The sequence below is a fragment of the Dendropsophus ebraccatus genome, chromosome 8 (assembly GCF_027789765.1).
Source record: "Dendropsophus ebraccatus isolate aDenEbr1 chromosome 8, aDenEbr1.pat, whole genome shotgun sequence".
In the NCBI taxonomy this organism is placed as follows: Eukaryota; Metazoa; Chordata; class Amphibia; order Anura; family Hylidae; genus Dendropsophus; species Dendropsophus ebraccatus.
In genome coordinates this window covers 60,933,635-60,953,873 of record NC_091461.1, presented here as the reverse complement: position 1 = coordinate 60,953,873, position 20,239 = coordinate 60,933,635, and the positions used below count along the sequence as shown (strand labels likewise).

Here is a 20,239-nt window from a genome sequence, read left to right as displayed (position 1 = left end):
GGGGTACTCCAGCGAAAAGCTTTTTCCAGTATTTGAAACACATTACAAAGTTATATAACTTCAATCACCTATCTGCCCCACTTCTCTATCTATTCCCCGCTCAATCCCCCACCAGAAAGTGAAGTAAACTCATTCTTACCTAATGACTGTTGACCCCAGGCTGCTCTGTGGCAGCCATTTTGTGACAATGACATCATCAAGAGGGAGGCAGGTCTAAACCCTGTTAAGCCAGTCTCCCTTTTACAGATGACAAAGATTGCTCAGCTCTGATTGGCTGAACAAGATGTAAGCCATCTAACAGTTCTGCAGTCAGTTAGACATCACAGGAGACAAAGTGCATCATGGGAAACCCCAAACCTGGAAGTAAAGAAAAAATGAAGCCACCAACTGGAGCATCAGGGACCTGTGAACTGCAGGAAATTCAAACAGTGACAGACTCAGGAGGGGTGGTAAATGTAAAAACTATATTTATGAATGTTTTTTTTTATCAGTGCATGAGTACCCCTTTAATCACTTAGCACAGAATAAGCAGTTATTTATATGAACAATATACAAATGTCCCAGTCTTTTTTATAATTCTGCCCAATTCCTCCTGCATTAACCTGCTGCCGATAATCATCATTTTTATCTTTTCAGGTTTTCAGACAACCATCAAACAAAATGGTTTGTAGAAAGGATTGCATTTTACATCAAAGATTATATTGATATAAATTTGCTTTTATGTAGTGTTCTACTTGCAGATAGTTTGTGTCTGGATGATAAATATATTAAACAAAATGTATAACAAATTAAAATAAAATGTCCTTGTTCTAAAACATTACTCGTGGTAAACGCATTGATTGAAAATCGATTTTTTTTTTTTCTCCCTCAGATCCATATGTTCCACCTTTCAACATGAGTTCCTTAGGATTGGGGAACAAGACACATGTCTCCAGGGAAAATCTAACATTCTCGTTCTACTACCAGCACTCCTCAACAATAGCAGCAATGTTTATCTTGGCCTACACGTTCATCTTTCTCATGTGCATGGTTGGAAATATGTTGGTTTGCTTCATCGTACTAAAGAATCGGCAGATGCGCACTGTGACCAACATGTTTATTCTGAACCTAGCCATAAGCGACTTACTGGTGGGGATCTTCTGCATGCCAACTACATTGGTGGACAACCTTATCACAGGTGAGTAACATCAATGGCACTGTATGTAAAATGAGTCAAAATTGTTTATATGTGCAGAAATAGTAAAGTTATCTATTATACTGTTTCTGGCTATAAAAGGCACATGGCTCTCTTATTTATTTATTTACTTTACATATTTAGATTTTTATAATGGGCAAGGGGGTATTTTAAACTTTTATTGGGGGGGGGTTATATAAGGTTTTTAAAAAAAAAATACTTTTAAAAACGTAATTTTTTTATTACACTTTTATTAATATTTTTATTTTATTATAAAACATGCAATCATTAGCTTGTATATACTGATCTATGCCATAGCATAGCATAGATCAGTGTTATTGGTGATCTGTACATAGAGGAGACTCTATACACGGCTTACCCCCGTCGGTGCTGCGGGGGTCCCGATCAGTCAGTGACAGAGGCTTGTTCTTTTACTGAATACCTTAAAGGGGTTATCCAGCGCTACAAAAACATGGCCACTTTTCTTCCTCTCTTGTCTCCAGTTTGGGCAGGGTTTTGAAACTCAGTTCAATTAAAGTAAATGGAGCTTAATTGCAAACCGCACCTGAACTGGAGACAAGAGTAGGGGGAAAAGTGGCCATGTTTTTGTAGCACTGGATAACCCTCTTAAACACAGTGATCACTGTGTATCGATGCGATTAAGGAGTTAATACGCTCCTGCTGCTCTGGGTATGTGCAGCAGGAACGTATATAAACGTATGGCTGACGTAAAGGGGTTAACCACAGCAGAAACATTTACCATTTTCATTTCTAGAATAAATTATATATTCTGCTGCCTTGTGGCCATTTTAAACAGTGGATGTAATGAATCCACACTGTGTTCAGAAAAAAAACATGCTCATGCTCAAATATAAGTGCTCATGCTCAAACAAATATAACTTGAAAAAAATGACACAAATATAAAATGACATATATAAAAGAGGTCATCAAGATTGGAATCCAACAACCTTCTCCACCTCCTCACTGACACACTGTCTCATCATTATTTACAAAGAAAAACAAAGAAAAACGGAGCCTTGAAATATTGTTGCACATGAATGAATTCAATAAATACAGTAGTACCTTGGTTTAAGAGTAACTTGGTTTAAGAGCGTTTTGGTTTAAGAGCTCACAGTTTTTCTAAATTGTGACTTGGTTTTAGAGCATTGCTTTGGTTTAAGAGCTCACAGTACTGGGTGGGAGGGGGAGTTGGGAGGGTCATGGCCTTCATAGCGGGGTCTATGGTACTGTACTCTGACCCAGGAAGTCTCCCTCACCTTCCAAATCATAGCAGAACCACTTCAGGCTGGGGCTTGCATCAGGGGACAGGACTGTGGAGGTAATCTCTCCATAGCTGTAACCCCTCTCTCCCCGGACAGAGAGTGCTGCATGTATGTGCCCACATCTGCCCTGCTCATTCCTCCATGCTTCCTGCAGTCTCTGTCAGCCCTTGTGTTTCCCATCCTCCCCATTACTGTACAGTAACTTATAATATCACTTATTTTGCTGTTTCTGAATGTTTATTTCATCTGTCATACAAGTTATTCAGAATAATAAATCATTATTTTTGGGGTGTGGAACCAATTGTCTGCATTTCTATGATTTCTTATGGGAAAATATTCTTTGGTTTAGTTTGGTTTAAAAGTGGATTTGGATTACAAGTGCAGTCCCACAACCAATTATGCTCGTAATCCAAGGCACCACTGTATTATGTGCACACGTTAGCAAAGCAATATTATTTGGAGTAGTCATAGTAGTAATAAGAAATCCAGTATCATTCATTGCTCAGGTATCCAAGAAATTTAATTCGTTTCTGATTGTTTTTTGTTTTTTTCAGAAATTCATAGTATTGTTTCAATTCCGGAAGAGTATGGGGTTCAGTTTTCATATTGTTAGTAATGATGAAAGAAGAAGTAGCAGGATAATCAATTCTTACACTGCAATCTAGTAAATGAAAAAGAAACTGAGCTTTAACAAGTATCATGGTTTACACATGGTTTACAGTCTTTTCAATCAATAAGAGATCAAGAACTGTAAAAATCAATTGTATGACCAATTTAAGTTTCTAATATCCTGTAAACTAAGACCTATAGGAATAGCTAGCAAATAAAGGGTAATACATGCTATAAAGGTTGTTCTAGTTAAAGAATCTATTTTCTGCTGACAGTTATAAACTGTTCACAAAGTGTCCTTGCTGCTGATACCCCCAGGGACCAGCTGTAAAATGTGAAGGAGCCTGACAAGTGATCAATTCATCTATAATGCCACCAAGGTGGAAACAAAACTTTTAACCGTTAGAAAGAAGCGTAACTCGAGCATGTTCTAATACGATCATTCAGCATCCTATGGCTGTGTCCATGTTTTCCAAGACCACCTAGGGCTGCATGCAACTTCTTCAGCCTCTGGTATTCAAATGTCGAATGCTCAGACTCAAGCATGTAATGGCCACACATGGATGTCCTGGATTTTCCAGAATAGGAGACAAACTTTGTAGTTGGTATGACTAAAAGATGAGGGTTCTAATCAGAAGTCCGCCCTCCCCTCTAGTAAAGGAATTGCATATGATAAGTAAAACACGGCTGCTTCCATAACAAAACCACTCTTTGCTATGGGTTGTGTCAGTGTTTGTGGTTATTTCATTGGCTAATATCATATCAGCATCATTGTTTTGTGACCCTCACGATCACTGCCAAGGCAATTGGCTCTTTGACATTGTTGACCCTTCTTTGCGGGCTACAGGTGCCGTGTGCAGACTAACAGGGTGAAGGCCACTTGTATACAGGACAGGAAAGCCCATAGTTCCCCATTACCATCCTCTATGCTGTTATCATGTCTATGAGAAGTAATACACTGCTTGTTATGCCTCATTGTCAATTTCTAGAAAAAAATTATATAAAGTGAGAATAGTTCAGTCTGCACAAGTTTTCATTGGTTTTCCATTTATCCATTCCTGTATACGATGGATATTTTAGCAATGGTTACAGGAACATTGATAATATTTTTTTCCAATTCCCCATCCCCCATGTAATAGTCCACAGTTTAAACATTAATGTTAAAGCCCAGCTGTGCCACACTTGCCAGAATGACTGCAAGTTTGAACTGAAATACTACCCTTGCAGAAAAAATATGTTGTGCGATTCCTAATAAACTTGTATTACTAGAATAAAAATGTGGTAATTTTTCAGAAAACAGAAAATGAGAATCTATAGTATATTCTAAGGAAAAGCCACACTATTGCCACATTAATTCAAGTTTAAAAGAGTAGTAAACATATGACAGCCAAAAGCATGACTGGTGGATCACCAACCAATCATTAGATCTAGGGTCCCGAGTGCCATGGTACACTTCATCCTCATGATTGTCTCAGAGGAGAGTTTGAATGCCATGGTTGTAAAGCATAATAACTAGAGACAAGTGAACCTTGAGCACACTCGTGTTCAGTTAGCTTATTGAAAGTGGTCTGTATGATCAACAACATTATTTTATTTAAAGAGTAGTAGATGTTTGGAATAAATCCAGCAGCAGCCCCAGATTCGCCAGTGTGGGGTATGGGGGTTGGGATTTATGTACAACCGGCATACAGATACACCGATCTTGATAAAATCCCCCCTATATGATTAAAAGTAGATGGCATACAAAATAACAAAGATTCATGACAATCTAAGAGATTTTTTAAAACGAATGTACCACTAAGTACATTGCTTTTTTGTTTTTTACATGAACAGATTGGCGCCTAAATGCTGGTGTCGTGGTTAATTTTTTTGACTCACCGCCCAGTTCCCACACCGGTGCCGATCTGTTCATATAAAAAACAAATAAAAAGGGATGTACGTAGTGGTACATTTGCTTTAAGAGAATGTAGCGCCTAGATTTCTTCTTACCGATTAGATCCAGATACTGAAACACATTTCTTTTTTTAAATCTGTTTCTATCTTCTGATAATTTCTATCTTTGAAATTTTATAAGCAGTGCATTATTATGGTCACTGACATCTTTCATAAGTTGTTTTTAAAAGCATTCTATGACATGCTTTACAGCAAGCTTCATGGACATCTTCTTATGGACACAATGAACATCTCTGGACTCTAATCTTTGTACGGGACACATTTTGTGCATGCTGCATGGGCTCATTACACAAGAGAGGGCTGGAGCTGGAAGTTGTAAGCAACAGTTCTGTGTGTACCTGTAAAAAAAAAAAGTATATATATATATATATATATATATATATATATATATATATATAATGTATGTTTGTGTGTGTATAAAGGAAGTCTCAGCTTAGCTTTAAGCCTGGCTGTGCCCGAAAACCAATTAGCCTTTCACTCCGATGCAATGTGCGGCCGCGCTGCACATTGCGTTGTGTGAAGCGTCCGGAAATAATTGACAGACACATTATTCTAACGCCCGTTCTAAAGACCAGGCGTTGAAATAACAATGTGAGAACACAGCGAGCGGCATTGAATTGACTTCAATGCAATGCCGGGCCTGCAGTAAAGAATGGTTGCAATCAGCGTACGTTCTTTACTTAAAAAGAACTTTGTGTGAACATAGCCTGACACTGACAAAGTGACAAAGACTGACTGACTGAAACTGGCAGATTGACTGACTGACACTGACTGACTGACACAGGCACTGACTGACACAGACACACTCAGACACTGACACACGGCACTTATAGCTCCGTCTTCTCCTTCCTCTCTGTCATACTCTGTCTCCTGTTTCTTCTGATGTTCAGCCCACTCACCCTGCACTATAGTGAGCAGGCTGAACTTTAAAACACTGGGCCCCTCGAGCCGCTGTGGGCCCTGCCAATTTTCCGGGTAAGCCCTGTGCTGACACCAGCCCTGCCTTCTTGTCTCCAGCTGCCAGCATGTTGGGGATACCCTTTCTCCTGTCTTATTCTATATAGAAACAAAGAAACATAGAAGATTGTCGGCAGAAAAAGACAACTGGGTCCATCTAGTCTGCCCTTTTAGTATTTTCTTTCTTATTATCTTAGGATAGATATATGTCTATCCCAGGTGTGTTTAAATTCTGTTATTGTAGATTTACCAACCACCTCTGCTGGAAGTTTGTTCCAGGTATCTACTACTCTTTCAGTAAAAAAAATATCATACCGCCATATCGCCGTACCTCTTAACCTCTTTACACTCCTCACTTAATCACCCAATCACACAAAACAAAAACAAAACAAAAATAATTATTTAATAATATAGGTAATAAAATAGAAAATTAAGTAAATTAAAAAAAAAAATTCTAAATGTGATGAGATGTTCCTTTTAATGGCCAGAACTCCCCATACTAGGGCTAAGCTTTACAGGTGATTTTTTTGCAGCAACATAGTTGCAAGTAGTTGCAGCAACAAAATCGCTTGTATAGTTGGCCTGTGTGCAACTTTAGCTGAACCAGTATATGTATATCTTATTGTAGAGAAAATGACCTGTAAAGTAGAAAAAAGTAAAGTATTCCAGAAGTTCTTATTATACGTTTTACAATTTAATTTATTGTCAAAGGCGAATGTTCAGCAGAATTGCACATCACTACTTATTTGTAATCAAAGCAGGGCAATTTAATAAGTGGAGTTCCAGTATTTCTTATTAACATTGGTATGTCCCAGAAATTTTCATTACATTTTATACAGTTTTTATACTATTCAATGCCCCCTGTGATTTTTATTCATGATTGTCACAACTAGTCATTTCTGATCAGTAAATTACATATTATCTGACATCTAAGACTTATTGGGGTAAGACAGGTTGAAGCTGTACACTGAAGTACACTGAAATTCATTGTGAGTTAGGAGAAAGAAGTTCTATGTCACTGATCTAGCATTTACGCACTCTGCACCCTCTTTATCTGTGAGGGTATGTGCACACTGAGTAAATTTGACGGAAACTCCGTTGCGGAATTCTCGCAAACTACAGCGGGTACGCGCGTCTTCACCTGTGTCATAGACTTCATTTTATGCACAGGCGGATTCCGCCCTTAGTCCAAAGAATGAACTTGATCATTCTTTGGACGGATGAAAAAATCCGCCTGCACATTGAATGGAGTCTATGACACGGGCGGAGACAAGCGTGCGAGAGCAAGAGCGGACACGAGCTGAGAAATCCGCGACTGAGTTTCCGTCAAAATTACTCAATGTGCAAATACACCAAAGCTTTAAGCATCAGGGGGAATAAAGGCTGCATTAGGATATCCATATCAGAGGGGTAGAAGGAAACGGATAATTATATACCCTTTAGGGCTAGTAAATGGCATGTAACATGAAAAATTAATACATACGAGGTAAACTCAAGAGGCTCCACATTACTATGCTATATTAGCCCATGTTGCTATATAAGAAAAACATGGCTTTAAAGTGATGCTGTAGACAGTGTCACCTAGGCGGAGATTAAAGGCAGTTGGGCCCCATCTGCTGGCTGGGGACCAGTCCCAACTGTCGTGAAGACCCGCCTAGGTAACACTGTCCACCAATGAAGTGAAGTGATTTTAGAGCAGAAAGAAGACACAGACACGTTGTATATACTATTATATATACAGGTATATATAGAATGTACAGCATCTAAGCTTATGGATGGTGCGGAGCTTTCATTATGGAAAAACCGAATATATAAGTGCAGGCCATATATATGTTTTTTTTTACGGATCAGTGGTTAAAAAAGGATGTGTGGATGAAACAGGATCCTGATTTACGGACAAAAAAAGCTGATGCATGAGGCTTAATACTGGTACTAAACAAAATGCACTATACACGGAAAGATATCATCAATGATATCACTAAATACTACTGCCACAACATGACTGCTATTCATTACCACTACAGACCATATAGAGATTACAATGCAGCTTCATCCACTGATTCACAGGTGATGTCTGACTGTGATGTCTTACCAGAGTTGTTCACTTTCCCTTTTGCCTTTTCCTCTGTCCCAGACCACCAGGACAATTTCTTCCAGCCACAACTCATCTTTCCAGAACCTGTCAGACAAGTTTTTTAGGCTCCTTGCTTTTTCGGCACTTTCTTTACGTTTACCTAAACCTAAAATCTATTTGGTGTCTGGCTCAGTAAAGTGCGTAGATAAGTGGGTTAAATTGGGGGTGGGGAGAGAGGTAATTCACCCATTAGGTTCTTAGGCCAAAAATCATTATATCGTTCGCATTTAAACGATAATCATTCTGTGTAATTGCAGGCCACGTTCGTACGTCGTTGATCGTTGATTTAGTTCTGAACCTTAAAATTATCTGTAATTGTTCGCTAATCATTCGCTGTAATTCCACGTTCGTTCGCTAAGGTTCTGCATTTTTCACTAATCGTTTAGTGTAATAGAACATTGCCCATTGTTTTGCTGAGATCAGAAGGAATATACAATCATAGTAACGATCGCAATAACAATCGTAATAACGATAGTATCTAATTACTATGGTTCTGTGTAATATGGTGAACGATTTCAGGTTAACGATAAACAATCTCATTTGTGATCGTTTATCGTTAGTCCTTAATTGCTAAAAATCGCTCCGTGTAATAGGACCCTTAGTGTGCATGTGTGTCTAGAAGAAAAAAATACTCTTGGCCTCTTGTGATCCCAGGGATGAAGATACCTCTGACCTATCAATGTGACAAGACAAAGAGCTCTTACTCTGTCACACCTTGCAATTGAGTACTAAACTTGTCCTTAAGATGTGCTTACAGATAAAAGCCCTCAGCCACTGTGGCTCCCCTACACACACACACACACACACACACACACACAGACAGCATCAGACACACACAGACAGTTGTTGCACCCCGCCACCACCACCACCAGGTGGTAGAAGCAGTCCTGTCTCTTCTTATAATTCCCTTATCCTCTAAACTTTCCTGATCTTAATCATGGTTTAGGAAAAAAGTATGAGAAAATGAGGAAAACCCTGTGTCATCTATCTCTGTCATACCACCCTGATATCCACCCCACCAGTAAGCTTTAAACGTAATTACTCAAGTGTCGTACTATGACTGGTTTTACACATGACAGTTATATTGTGGTTTTTGATTACCTAAAAAACAGTTACAAGAACAATTACTAGTAATCACTCGCCAACAACTTGTGTGATTTCAACAGGATTAGAGAGTAATTGCCTCTAATCTATTCCAATAAGCATTGCAATTCTGTTTATAATTTAGCCATCACAATGTAAGTCCAGCGCCCACATACATTTTAAAAAAGGAAATCCTTTATTTAGACATACAGAATAATATTGCGGCTGGGCATCCTGCCAACACATTTTAAATATTTTCATGTTCTTACTCATGGCTGGGTTGAACTAAGCCAGCAGTATTAAATGCATATGCTAAGAGAAGGGAAGGGGCACTGTTGTTAGGTAAAAATGCTATTTCTATGAATATGGAAACAAATGTGGTAAATCTCTGGCCCAGCTCTCAGAACCAAACAGACCAGATCCTACTTTTCCTGCATCTCATTCTTTTAATAGACTTGACCACCTAAGTTTCAGAAATTTTACGCCTCCACCATTACACTGACCACTACAATCCTGTCAATCTGCGCGACGGTCTTCTGGACCATGTTCACAATTATTTGACTGACTTGGGGATACCCCTAATATCAAGTAGTATAGTTCATGGCCATTAAATACTCTCAGCGGGGAAATGCCCTAGGTGGCTTTTTGTTATCACATTATAAAGCTTACATTGCAGTAATACCAAAGAAAGGAATAGATCGCATACCACAAGATCTCTATTCTTAACCTATTCTTAACCTCCAACTGTTTGAAGTTGTTCTGGCATCCAGGATGTTGAGTCTTCTGGAAATTGCGATTTACTCAGATCAGGCAGGGGTTCATGGCAGTGACAGGATGGGAGGCCAGGGACAATACCACTAGAGTTAATAACTTGATCTACAGAGTTTTATTGCCACTTTCTTGCATATGCAGTGGTGCCTTGGATTATGAGCATAATCCGTTCCAGAACCGTGCTTGTAATCCAAATTCCCTCTTAAACCAAAGCAAATTTTTCCATAAGAATTCAGACAATTGGTTCCACACCCCAAAATAATTATTTATTATTTAGAATAACGTGTAAAACAAATGAAACAAATATTCAGAAACAGCTGAATATGTGATATAATAAGTTACTGTACAGTAATGGAGAGGATGGGAAACACAAGGGCGGACAGAGACTGCAGGGGGCATGAAGGAATGAGCAGGGCAGATGTGAGCACTGTATAGCAGCACTCTCTGCCCTGGGAGAGAGGGGTTACAGCTATGAAGAGATTACCTCCACAGTCCTGTCCCCTGATGCAAACCCCAGCCTGAAGTGGATCTGCCATGATTTGGAAGGTGGGGGAGACTTCCTGGGTCAGAGTACAGTGCTGTAGACCACGCTATGCAGACCATGCCCCCACACACACACACACACACACAAACACACACACACACTCCCACCCAGTACAGGGAGCTCTTAGACCAAAGCAATGCTCTTAAACCAAGTCACAATTTAAAAAAACTGTGAGCTCTTAAACCAAAATGCTCTTAATCCAAGTTATTCTTAAACCAAAGTACCACTGTATTTTGAATTGTCCAGTGCTTACATTCTTTTGACATATATAAGACACAGAGTGTGAAATGGAGCCTGCAGCAGCCCTAGGCTCACCTTGTCCATAGCCTGACCCTGGATCTTTCTCTGGCCCTCTTCCTTCTCCAGCACCTTAAGATTTGATGAAAGAATACACTCCCTACTTGAGTTTCCGGTTATGGCAGCGTGAACCTGTATACCTGTGCTCTGGAAACAGTCCACGACCCCTCAGATCTCTCTCTGGGTTATGCATATGGAGGACTTGTCCTTTACAGCACAACTCATACAATCGTTATTACAAAACATGGTTTTAATGGATGGGATTCTGGGATGTCAGCGGCTGTCCTTCTTGGACTTCTTTAACCCTCCTCTCGTCCTCATCCCTTTAATCTTTCTTATACATACAAATACACATTTTGCATGTGTTTTCATTTTCTCCTCTTTTTCATTATTTTCTCTTCCTATCTGTGTCTAAGTAGACCCAAACTCTTTCTTATCCCTTTGGGAGTAACTACTTCTCAAAATTATAGTCGAAGTGTTCTCTTCAATTTTACCATATTTCCAAAGCGTCATATAACTATAATGTGTTAAAACATGCTAATGGAATACACAAAGACTTCTATAATGTTATATTCATTAGCTTTTTCCCTCAGCAGAACAATCATATCAAAAGTATACTAAGTGTCACAATCCATTTGAATGTCATTTTACTAATTACAGTATTCACTGGAGGGAGTCGATAGAAGTTTAACATCAGATTTATGTAATTTTAGGAAGAAGCTGAAAATACATTCTGTGGCAGTACAAGCCTATTTTACTTGGGGAGAGACCTTATAGCTATAGTGCTTTAATTTAATTGGAATATTTAGGTCCTGTTCACACATACTGTAGTTTTTCAATGAATAATGGCCATTTTTGTGGATTGCAACACCGATGTATTACAAATTCTACCAAAATGCGGAACTTAAGCAAACGAATGTGGAATTACAGCGAATCATTAGCGAACGATTAACAATGATTTTAGGTTCAGATTTAAATCAATGATCAACAACACATGAACGATTTTTCAATCGTTGCCTGCAATTGCACAGAAAGATTATGGTTTAAATTTGAATGATAATTGTCCCCTGTAATAGGGCCCTAACTGGATGTGCTAACAAGGCTACTGGTACATTAGGGTCTCTGATACACCCACTGCCCCTTCTGTACTGGCTCATATTCCAGCACCTCTTTACATAACAGCAAACATGGTCACACAAAGTCTAATGCACAGGTTAGGCAACAAGACTCAATGGAGACTAAAGTCAATATAAAATGAGTTTCCCAAAAATCTTTCTACTCTCCAAAGGCCCACCGGTCTGTCAGGCCGTCCAAACCCTCCAAAGGCCCACTTGCCTGTCAGGCCTTGATGATCTTCCCATTTCTGACCCTGCTTGGGGCTCAGATTCTAGCTGACTATCAATTAAGACGGGATATGGGTTGGGATGGGAAGTAAGGGTCCTTTGACTCAGCCTAATATGCAGGCCATGTACAACCACAAACTAGTGCCAATCAGCAAGATCAGCACTTTTGCACAATCAGTTTTGTGGCCAGACTACACAAACAATCGTTGTATCCTTCATTCGGCCATTTAAATACTCTGTTTAGACAGAGAGAGGTGCAGCCAATAGCGAAGATTTTACAAAAGAGTAAACGAACAAAGAAGTCCAATGAAATAGGTAGGGAGGTGTGAGAACATAATAGACAAATTATACTTACCTATCCTCATGTCCCATAGCGCCGCTCAAGGGTACAGCAGACAGACTCAAGCCTTCTGCAGTTCTTCCAGCTGCAACGTCATGGCCCGGCTGATCGATTGCCTGCTCAGCCTATAAGTGACTGGGGAAAGACACCGCCCCAGTCACTGGCTGTCTAAGCAAGCAACCGCTCAGTAGGGCCATGACATTACAGCTGGAAGAGCTGGGGTATGTGGCATACTTGGATTCCAGATAAAAATGACAGCCAGCTAGACCTAGAAGCACTGCTACGGAGGCATATGGCCTGAAAAGTACACTTTGTTTATGGAGTTCTTACCCCCCCCCCCCCCCCCCCCCCCCCTGCCTGCCTTGCTTTTTTAAATTTTCATGGGACTTCCCTTTTAACATAAAAACTTGATTTAAACAATAGATATTGTCTTCTGGTGGAACATTCCCTTTAAAAAGACATAGGGGGAGATTTATGAAAGGGTGTAAATATACACCAGGTGTAAACTGCCCACAGCAACCAATCACAGTTCAGCTTTCAGCTCTGGTAGAATATAAGAGGAGCTGTGATTGGTTGCTGTGGGCAGTTTACACCAGGTGTATATTTACACCCTTTCATAAATCTCCCCCATAAAGTACTAGTAAGCACAGCAACACCAAAATGTATAGAAGTATATGGAATAGTGTAGTGAATAGTGGATTACAGAAGTCCTAAAGAAGTGCTAAAGAAAAACCATACCAAGTACAATTTTAAGGTGGTAGACTTATTATAGTCAAAGTCTTGAATCAGAAGACTCCTTCATGAACATAAATACAGAGGGTTTATCTCAAGATGTCAGTTCTGCAAATAAGAATTTTTATTAAGGGTAATTTCAGTGATAGTCAGGGTCAGTGGTGTCTGGTGTTAAGGTCAGGGTTCAGCGTAAGGTCTAAAATAAAATTCAGGGAAGGCTAAATAGGGTAAATTTTGTAAGCTTGTTTCTGTTCATGAGCCATTTGCTTTAATTTCTGACTACTAACTTCATCATTGTGCCAGCATCCAATCCCAGTTTTTATTCATGTTATTCTTTACTTGAAATAGGCTTAAAACAGATAAAGCGATCGGCACTGCTACTGGCTCAATACGTTGCTGGTGGTGGATATATGATCGGAAATAAAGTGGTACAGTTAGTTCTTACGGGGGTGCTCACTCTATGAAGGCAGTATAAGCCGCTAATTTCCAAAGTACTTCAGAGAAGAGACAAAAAGAGGGCACTCACCAGTTATTTCACTTTTTTATTCTTATTTCATGCAGCCATAATCCATAAGCCTGCACGTGTCTGTTGAGGGGGTTGGCGTCCTCGCCGGCGAGTGCAGGCTTATGGATTATGGCTGCATGAAATAAAAATAAAGAAGTGAAATAACGTGTGAGTGCCCTCTTTTTGTCTCTTCTCTGAAGTACTTATTCTTTACTTGCTTGCATGGATAAATGCTTTGGGTTTTTTTGCAACTATCTGTCACTTTAACACAGCGTAATCTATGCCATGGGGGCATCTTAGAACTGGGAGCCACTGTTAGAACCAAGGAAAAGTGGTTGCTAAAGGTGGAGTCCACTTCTGCGATCTTGTGACCAGAGGATATCTTTACAGAGGCATAGAAGAGCAGAATTAATGCAGACCATCTTCGATGAGCCAATAGAACTGTTGTTTATTGTTGTGACTGTGAATAGATGTAACAGGATAAATTCTGAAGTCTATAGAACTATATTTTCAATCAAATTCTGCAAAATAATAGGACATCGCTTCACAGAATAGATGCATAACAGCCCAAAACAAACTACAAAAATAAACCAAGAGTTTCTTAAGGCGAAGAAATGAAATATTCTCCAGTGGCTGAATTACTCATCTGACCTCAAACTTATTGAAAATGCCTTTCTTTTGCTAAAGAAAAACTGAATATGGTAAGACCCACAAAAAAAGCAGCAGCTACTGAAGGCAGTTGCAGTAAAGGCCTAGCAAAGCAAAGCGAAACTTACTGGTGATGTTCAGTAGTTCCAGATACTGCAAAGTATTAAAATAAACTCTAAATTTTATCGAAAAAAATTCAAGGGATTGAGTAAAAAGTCTCTTTAGTCGTTAAGGGCATTCAGAGGGGGGCTGCGCGGCGACCCAGCTCTGAGCTGCCGCAATCCCGGGTGCTATCTGCAGCCCGAGACCACGACTATTAGCGGCACAGTCCGATCGCCGTGCCCGCTAATTTGCCTTTTAAATGCAGCTGTCATGGTGTTTTTGGATCCAGAGTTAGAAGGCACATCGGGACAGACAGTTCATACGAAAAATTTCAGAAAAACCATCTCGGGAAACACCACATTACATGCTTTGAGCCACCACCCCCTACACACCACCAAGTCCATTCCCGTAGGAGAGCTGCTTCGCATGAAACGCAACTGTGACCAACAGAGTAGCTTCACAAGGGAAAAAGCAATTTGTGCCCAGAGACTTACAAACAGAGGGTACAAAAAGGGAGGGATTGATGTAGTATCACGTAAAGCCACAACATTAGGGGACACGCTCTCTCCCTCTGTACCCAACAGTAGAGCCAATAAACTGACCAGACAATCTACATGGTTAGACGTCAATGGTTTCCACAGATGCGGTCACCATCCTTGCAAAACATGTACCCATGTATTACCATGCAAAGAATTCAAAGATACCACTGGCAACAAAACATTCAAAATTAAGTCCTTCATGAATTGTAACAGTTACAATATAGTCTATGTCATCTTATGCACACACTGCCATGTCCTATATGTGGGGAGCACCACACGTAAGCTTAAAACACGGGCGTGTGAACATCTATATGATGTTGAACATGCAGGTAACAGGACACCATCAGGTGCATCACGTCATTTTATTGGGGACATCAGGGCTCAACAAGGACTTTTCGTATCTTTGCCATAGAGAAAATTTATGCCTCATCCAGAGGGGGGGATATACAATCAGTATTGAGAGATAGAGAGGCATTCTGGATGTTCTGCCTCAATACTTATGTACCGCACGGTATGAATTTGCGCCGAGAAATGTTGCTTCATTACTAGCACTAGTTTAGTTACTTGTTGCTGTAATACTAGGTACTCTCCACCATATTGTTGTTACGCCAGTCAGTCACTTTTAGAATGTTTTCGCTGGTAACCTAAACTATATATCAGGTGACTATTGTTTCATATGTGTCAATGCATTGTTATGGATTTGTATATATTTAGTTGCAAATGCAATTTTACATGTTTGTTGTTATTAATTTTGCACTGCCAAATGACCCCCGAGTGTGGCCAGGACTAATTAGCTCAGGTGTGCTTCCAGGATGACGTGTATAGCGGGACGGCGCTCCGCCTCTGACGTACCGGATACCTGTAGCTATAAGTCATGTTCCCACGAGTGGGTCTCTAGCCATGATTAAGGCTGCGGTTAGCAGCTGAAACGCGTTGGCGTATCTGTTGGGGGGGTTTGCCGCAGTGTGTGCACGGTGTCCAGGTGAGGAATAAAGCTATGGGAATAGAGGTTTTAATTTTTTGAAAGTCATCAAATAAACTGTTACACAAATTATATATCGTTGTAATCGTAACACCTTGAGAAACATGCATAACAAGTCAGTTTTACTCTAGGGCAAGCGGCGTAAACACAATACCTCCCCAAATTTTTATTTTTTTTTTTTAAATTTCACCACACATTTAATTTTTTTCTGGTTTTGCAGCGTACTTTATGCAAAAAAATAAGCCTGCCATTGCAAAGTTAGTGGTGCAAAAAATAAGTGCTCATGTGGATCTATAGGTGAAAAAATGCAAGCGTTATGGCCTTTTAAGCACAAGGAGGAAAAAACTAAACCGCACACACAATTTGGTGGGTAGGTCAAAATCTTCTCAGATGTTTCCCATTTTCAAAACTTCTCCACCAAGACCAGTTCTCTGAAGAATATGACCTTCCTAGATTGTAGTCTCTATGCATGCCCCAGATATTCCACTTTATCCTCCATATTCCAAAGGTAAAAAACTGAAAAACCATACTCTAGTCTATCATAATATTCCATTCCAACTGGGCATGATTTCCAACCTATACCCTGTGTTAACTACCCTAACACCCCTAACACTAAACTCTAGATTATGGTACAAAGGGAAAAGGATTTAAAGGTTTATATATGATAAATATATTATATGATAATATCTTATATAAATATTTTTTTCTTTGCTGACACCATTGTTGCACCAGTAGTTCAAAAGTTAGAAACTTCTGTCAAAAAGGTAGAAACCTCTGTCAGAATATTTCATATTGACCATTCCTTACCTTTACTGATATGCCCTATTCTCTTCTATATCCTATTATCCTCTTATGTCTCCCTATGCTAAACTACTTACTGCTATTCCATTGAACTTTGATGATACCATGCCTACCTTCCCCTGCGTGGGCTATTGTTTTTTGTCTTTTAACTGTTCAATTATAAAAAATATTTTAACTAAAACTTGCAAGAATAGCAATACAGGGAACACCAATCTGCAAAGTAGATTTATAAGACTTAACCTCTATTATCTATAAAAACACAAGCAGCTTTACTTTTCAATTTCACAGACTGAGACCTTCAATTCTTTGAATTTTTCCCTTTGCTGTTTCCATCTTTTTTATATTCTCTAAACATCCACTTTGCCCCCACGTTTCAATTTGCTTTTAACCTGTTCAATCTTTTTGTTGACTTCATTCACATTCCAACTAATCCTTTTATCTTTTACCTCTCCCTTCCTGCCCTCTGACACTCACTTGTCCCCAATAAGACCTGCCATCCTGTGCCTTTCTTTTACCTTGTGAACGCGCACATTTATTGAAAACAGCAAACAATGACAAATAATGCAGGTTTATATTTTTCCTCTATATGTGTAGCTACATGACTTGCATATACTATACATTCATAAATCGAGTCACACTGATGTAGATACTAATATAATATTCTTTTTTGTATTTTAAATAAAATAATAAATATAAAATATAAAAGGTCACTTTTTACATGTTTTACTTGTGAATCACCTTGGGCTTCAATCTTGACAAATTGTGTCAAAATATGCAAAGAGTTCATGACTCCCCTCTCAAGGCTGTGCTTCCCTGCACTGTGGTGAGTCTGTCCATATTCAGGCTCAGTCTGTCCAGCATTGAGCCTGAATATGTTAATGGAGGATACTGGGGGCAGGACATGGTCACATGCCCTCCATGTCAGCCATCTTATGGACAGATTCACCTCAGAGCAGGACAGCACAGCCTGGAGGAGATGAGTCTGATTTTAGGTCTATGAGCAGTAGCAGATTATAATAGGTCCATTTTGGCCGGTAGCCAGGGCCCTGAGCTCCTGGGGGACCCATGGCCCCCAAACAGACTTATGCTTTCAGTGGTTTATTATTTCCAGGCTACAGTTCTGCAATGATTTGCAAAAAAAATCTCAGTTTCTTATTGCAATTGTGCACAAATAAGGGCAAAACTGTAGCCAGGAGACAATGCAGTAACATTAGAGGAAATATTGAAGGACTTTAACGGGCTGCATTATGGAAGAAAAAGACTAAAGCTAGTGCCGTGGGTTGGGGGAAGGCAATCTATCTATGAGGTATACAGGGAGCTACTGTCAGTAAATGCAGTGAGAACAGTAACTAATACTGTACACTAAACAATTTTACTATAAAGTGGGCAACCCTTTAAAGATACAGTCAATATATTTCTATATAGTGCTGAAAAGGTATCTTCACAAGTTGGCTCCCCATCAAGTCAGGTAGTCCAGTAGTTATATGTGGTAAAATACACATTTTGACAATATCCAGTCAGTGTGGACTGATGCAGCTTGGCTTTTCTTTCATAGCTGTACAAGAAAATAGTCGGTGTCGCAAAATCATCGGAAAATACGATAATTAACTTTGGATATTGACTATTTGGCTTTTCATCTCTAGAGAGGTATAAGGCACAAGCAACTTTAGTTTTCAATTTCACAGAGTCAGACCTTCTAATCCGATGGTTTCATTCACCTTTGCCTTGATCTTCATATTCTCCTAACACCCACCATGCCCCCTCCTTGTAATTTTCTTTTATCTTTTTTTCACCTATGCCAGTCATGTCCTATCATCTCCAGCCCTCCCACTAATCCTCTTATCTTTCACTACTCCTTGCCTACCCTGTGCCATTCACTTGTCCCCAATATGAGCTGTCATCTGATGCTCATCCTGCAATGTCATATATTTGCAGAAAATAGCAGACATTGATCCAAAATGTAGGCTTATGTGTTTTCCTCTATGGCAGCTTCTTTATTTCACATTTTTCCTGCATTCTCTTTTCTCTCCCTTCTTTTTTCACCCATTGTATCAGAGCTCATCCTACTTTATTATTTTATTTTTGCATATAAAAAGAATTGATATATTACCTTGTAGAATAGAGAAACATGGGTGGCTCACTGCTGGCCAAATTTTAAGGAATGTATTAGATGTAGGGTTGAAGTGTTTTAACAGGGGCTTAGCTTGGACTCATGGGGCCCCATAGCAAGAAACTCTACGGGCCCAATGAATCCTGTATGACCCCCACCTCACACCCCCATGACCCGACATAGTCCCGCATTCTGCCAGATCCCTAGCGCATGACTGATGTTACTGGCAAGCCAGGGGGCTGGGAGAATAGAACTCTGAAAGACTGTGCCAGGTCGTAAGAGTATGGGGGGGTTCCTTTAGTAGCTGGAGGTGCAATGCTGCCTCCAGCGAGAAGAGATACTGGCAAGGCATGAAGCCTGGCCAGTTAGTGCAGTGAGCCATATCTACCATGGAGGTAGACCATGTCTCACTGGAGGGGCCAAGGCCCCCCTGCCGCATGGGCCCCATAGCAGTTGCATGGTCAGCCTTTATGGTAGCTACGCCACTGTGTTTTACATTATCAGATATAACAGGTTTGTAATCACAGCAATATTTTACTTGAAGATGAGTTGTGGTACCAGGTGCACTTTATGGACAGAAAATTTCAAAAAATTTGGGATACTCTTTACGTAGTGTACCTGATATACACTGTATTATGCTATAAAATCAGCAAATCTTTTAATGTTGCATTTTTTTGATGTTGGATGCATCTGTGCTTGTTTTTCTCTCACATTCTCTGTATTAACCTTTAACATAACTGAACAAGGTCAAGGTCATGGTTTGGTTGGCAGGGCACTAAATATGAGTAAAAAAAAATGCAATTTTTTTGTGTAGCCCCCTGGTAGCAAAAAAAATCATAAAAAGCCCTTACTAGCAGAAGTGTAAGGACAGTTGCAAAGAATTTGCAAGTTCAGTGCATGGATAATCCTACATAGCTACTACAAACACAGTGTAGGTACAGTGTGGTGTACATTACAATTCAGATGATAAATTCCCCCTATATATCAGGTACTTCAGTTTCCTATACTATACTTACTGTTGTGAGTGATACAGAGGTGTAAAGATTGTCCTTCACCTTACCAAGGTAAATTTGACTCTCTACTCCTGAAACTTAACAGGGTATGCCACTAGTAATAAATGTTTCTGGTAAACTGTATTATACAAGGGACTGTGGCACTAACACATAAACACTGTGCTGACTGTGGCCCTGTTCCCTGTTCTAATGTATTATACAGGTAAATAAGGCACGTACACATAAACTTGTTCTGATTGCAGTCCCATTCTCCATACAATTGTAGTCCCACCCTTGCTGATGTCCCAGGCCATGGGCTGGCTGGACGGCTTCCCCATCC

The 20,239-nt window shown here is 39.8% G+C and overlaps 1 protein-coding gene across 1 annotated transcript in view; it reads left to right on the top strand.

The window, feature by feature from the left end:
• The first annotated feature begins 891 nt into the window (after positions 1-891).
• NPFFR1 (neuropeptide FF receptor 1) overlaps positions 892-20,239 on the top strand; it is a 102,077-nt gene continuing 82,729 nt past the window's right edge. Inside the window, exon 1 of the mRNA XM_069979150.1 lies at positions 892-1,177. Coding sequence (XP_069835251.1) covers positions 895-1,177 — 283 coding nt within the window. The 5' untranslated portion in view covers positions 892-894. The remainder of the gene's footprint in view (positions 1,178-20,239) is intronic.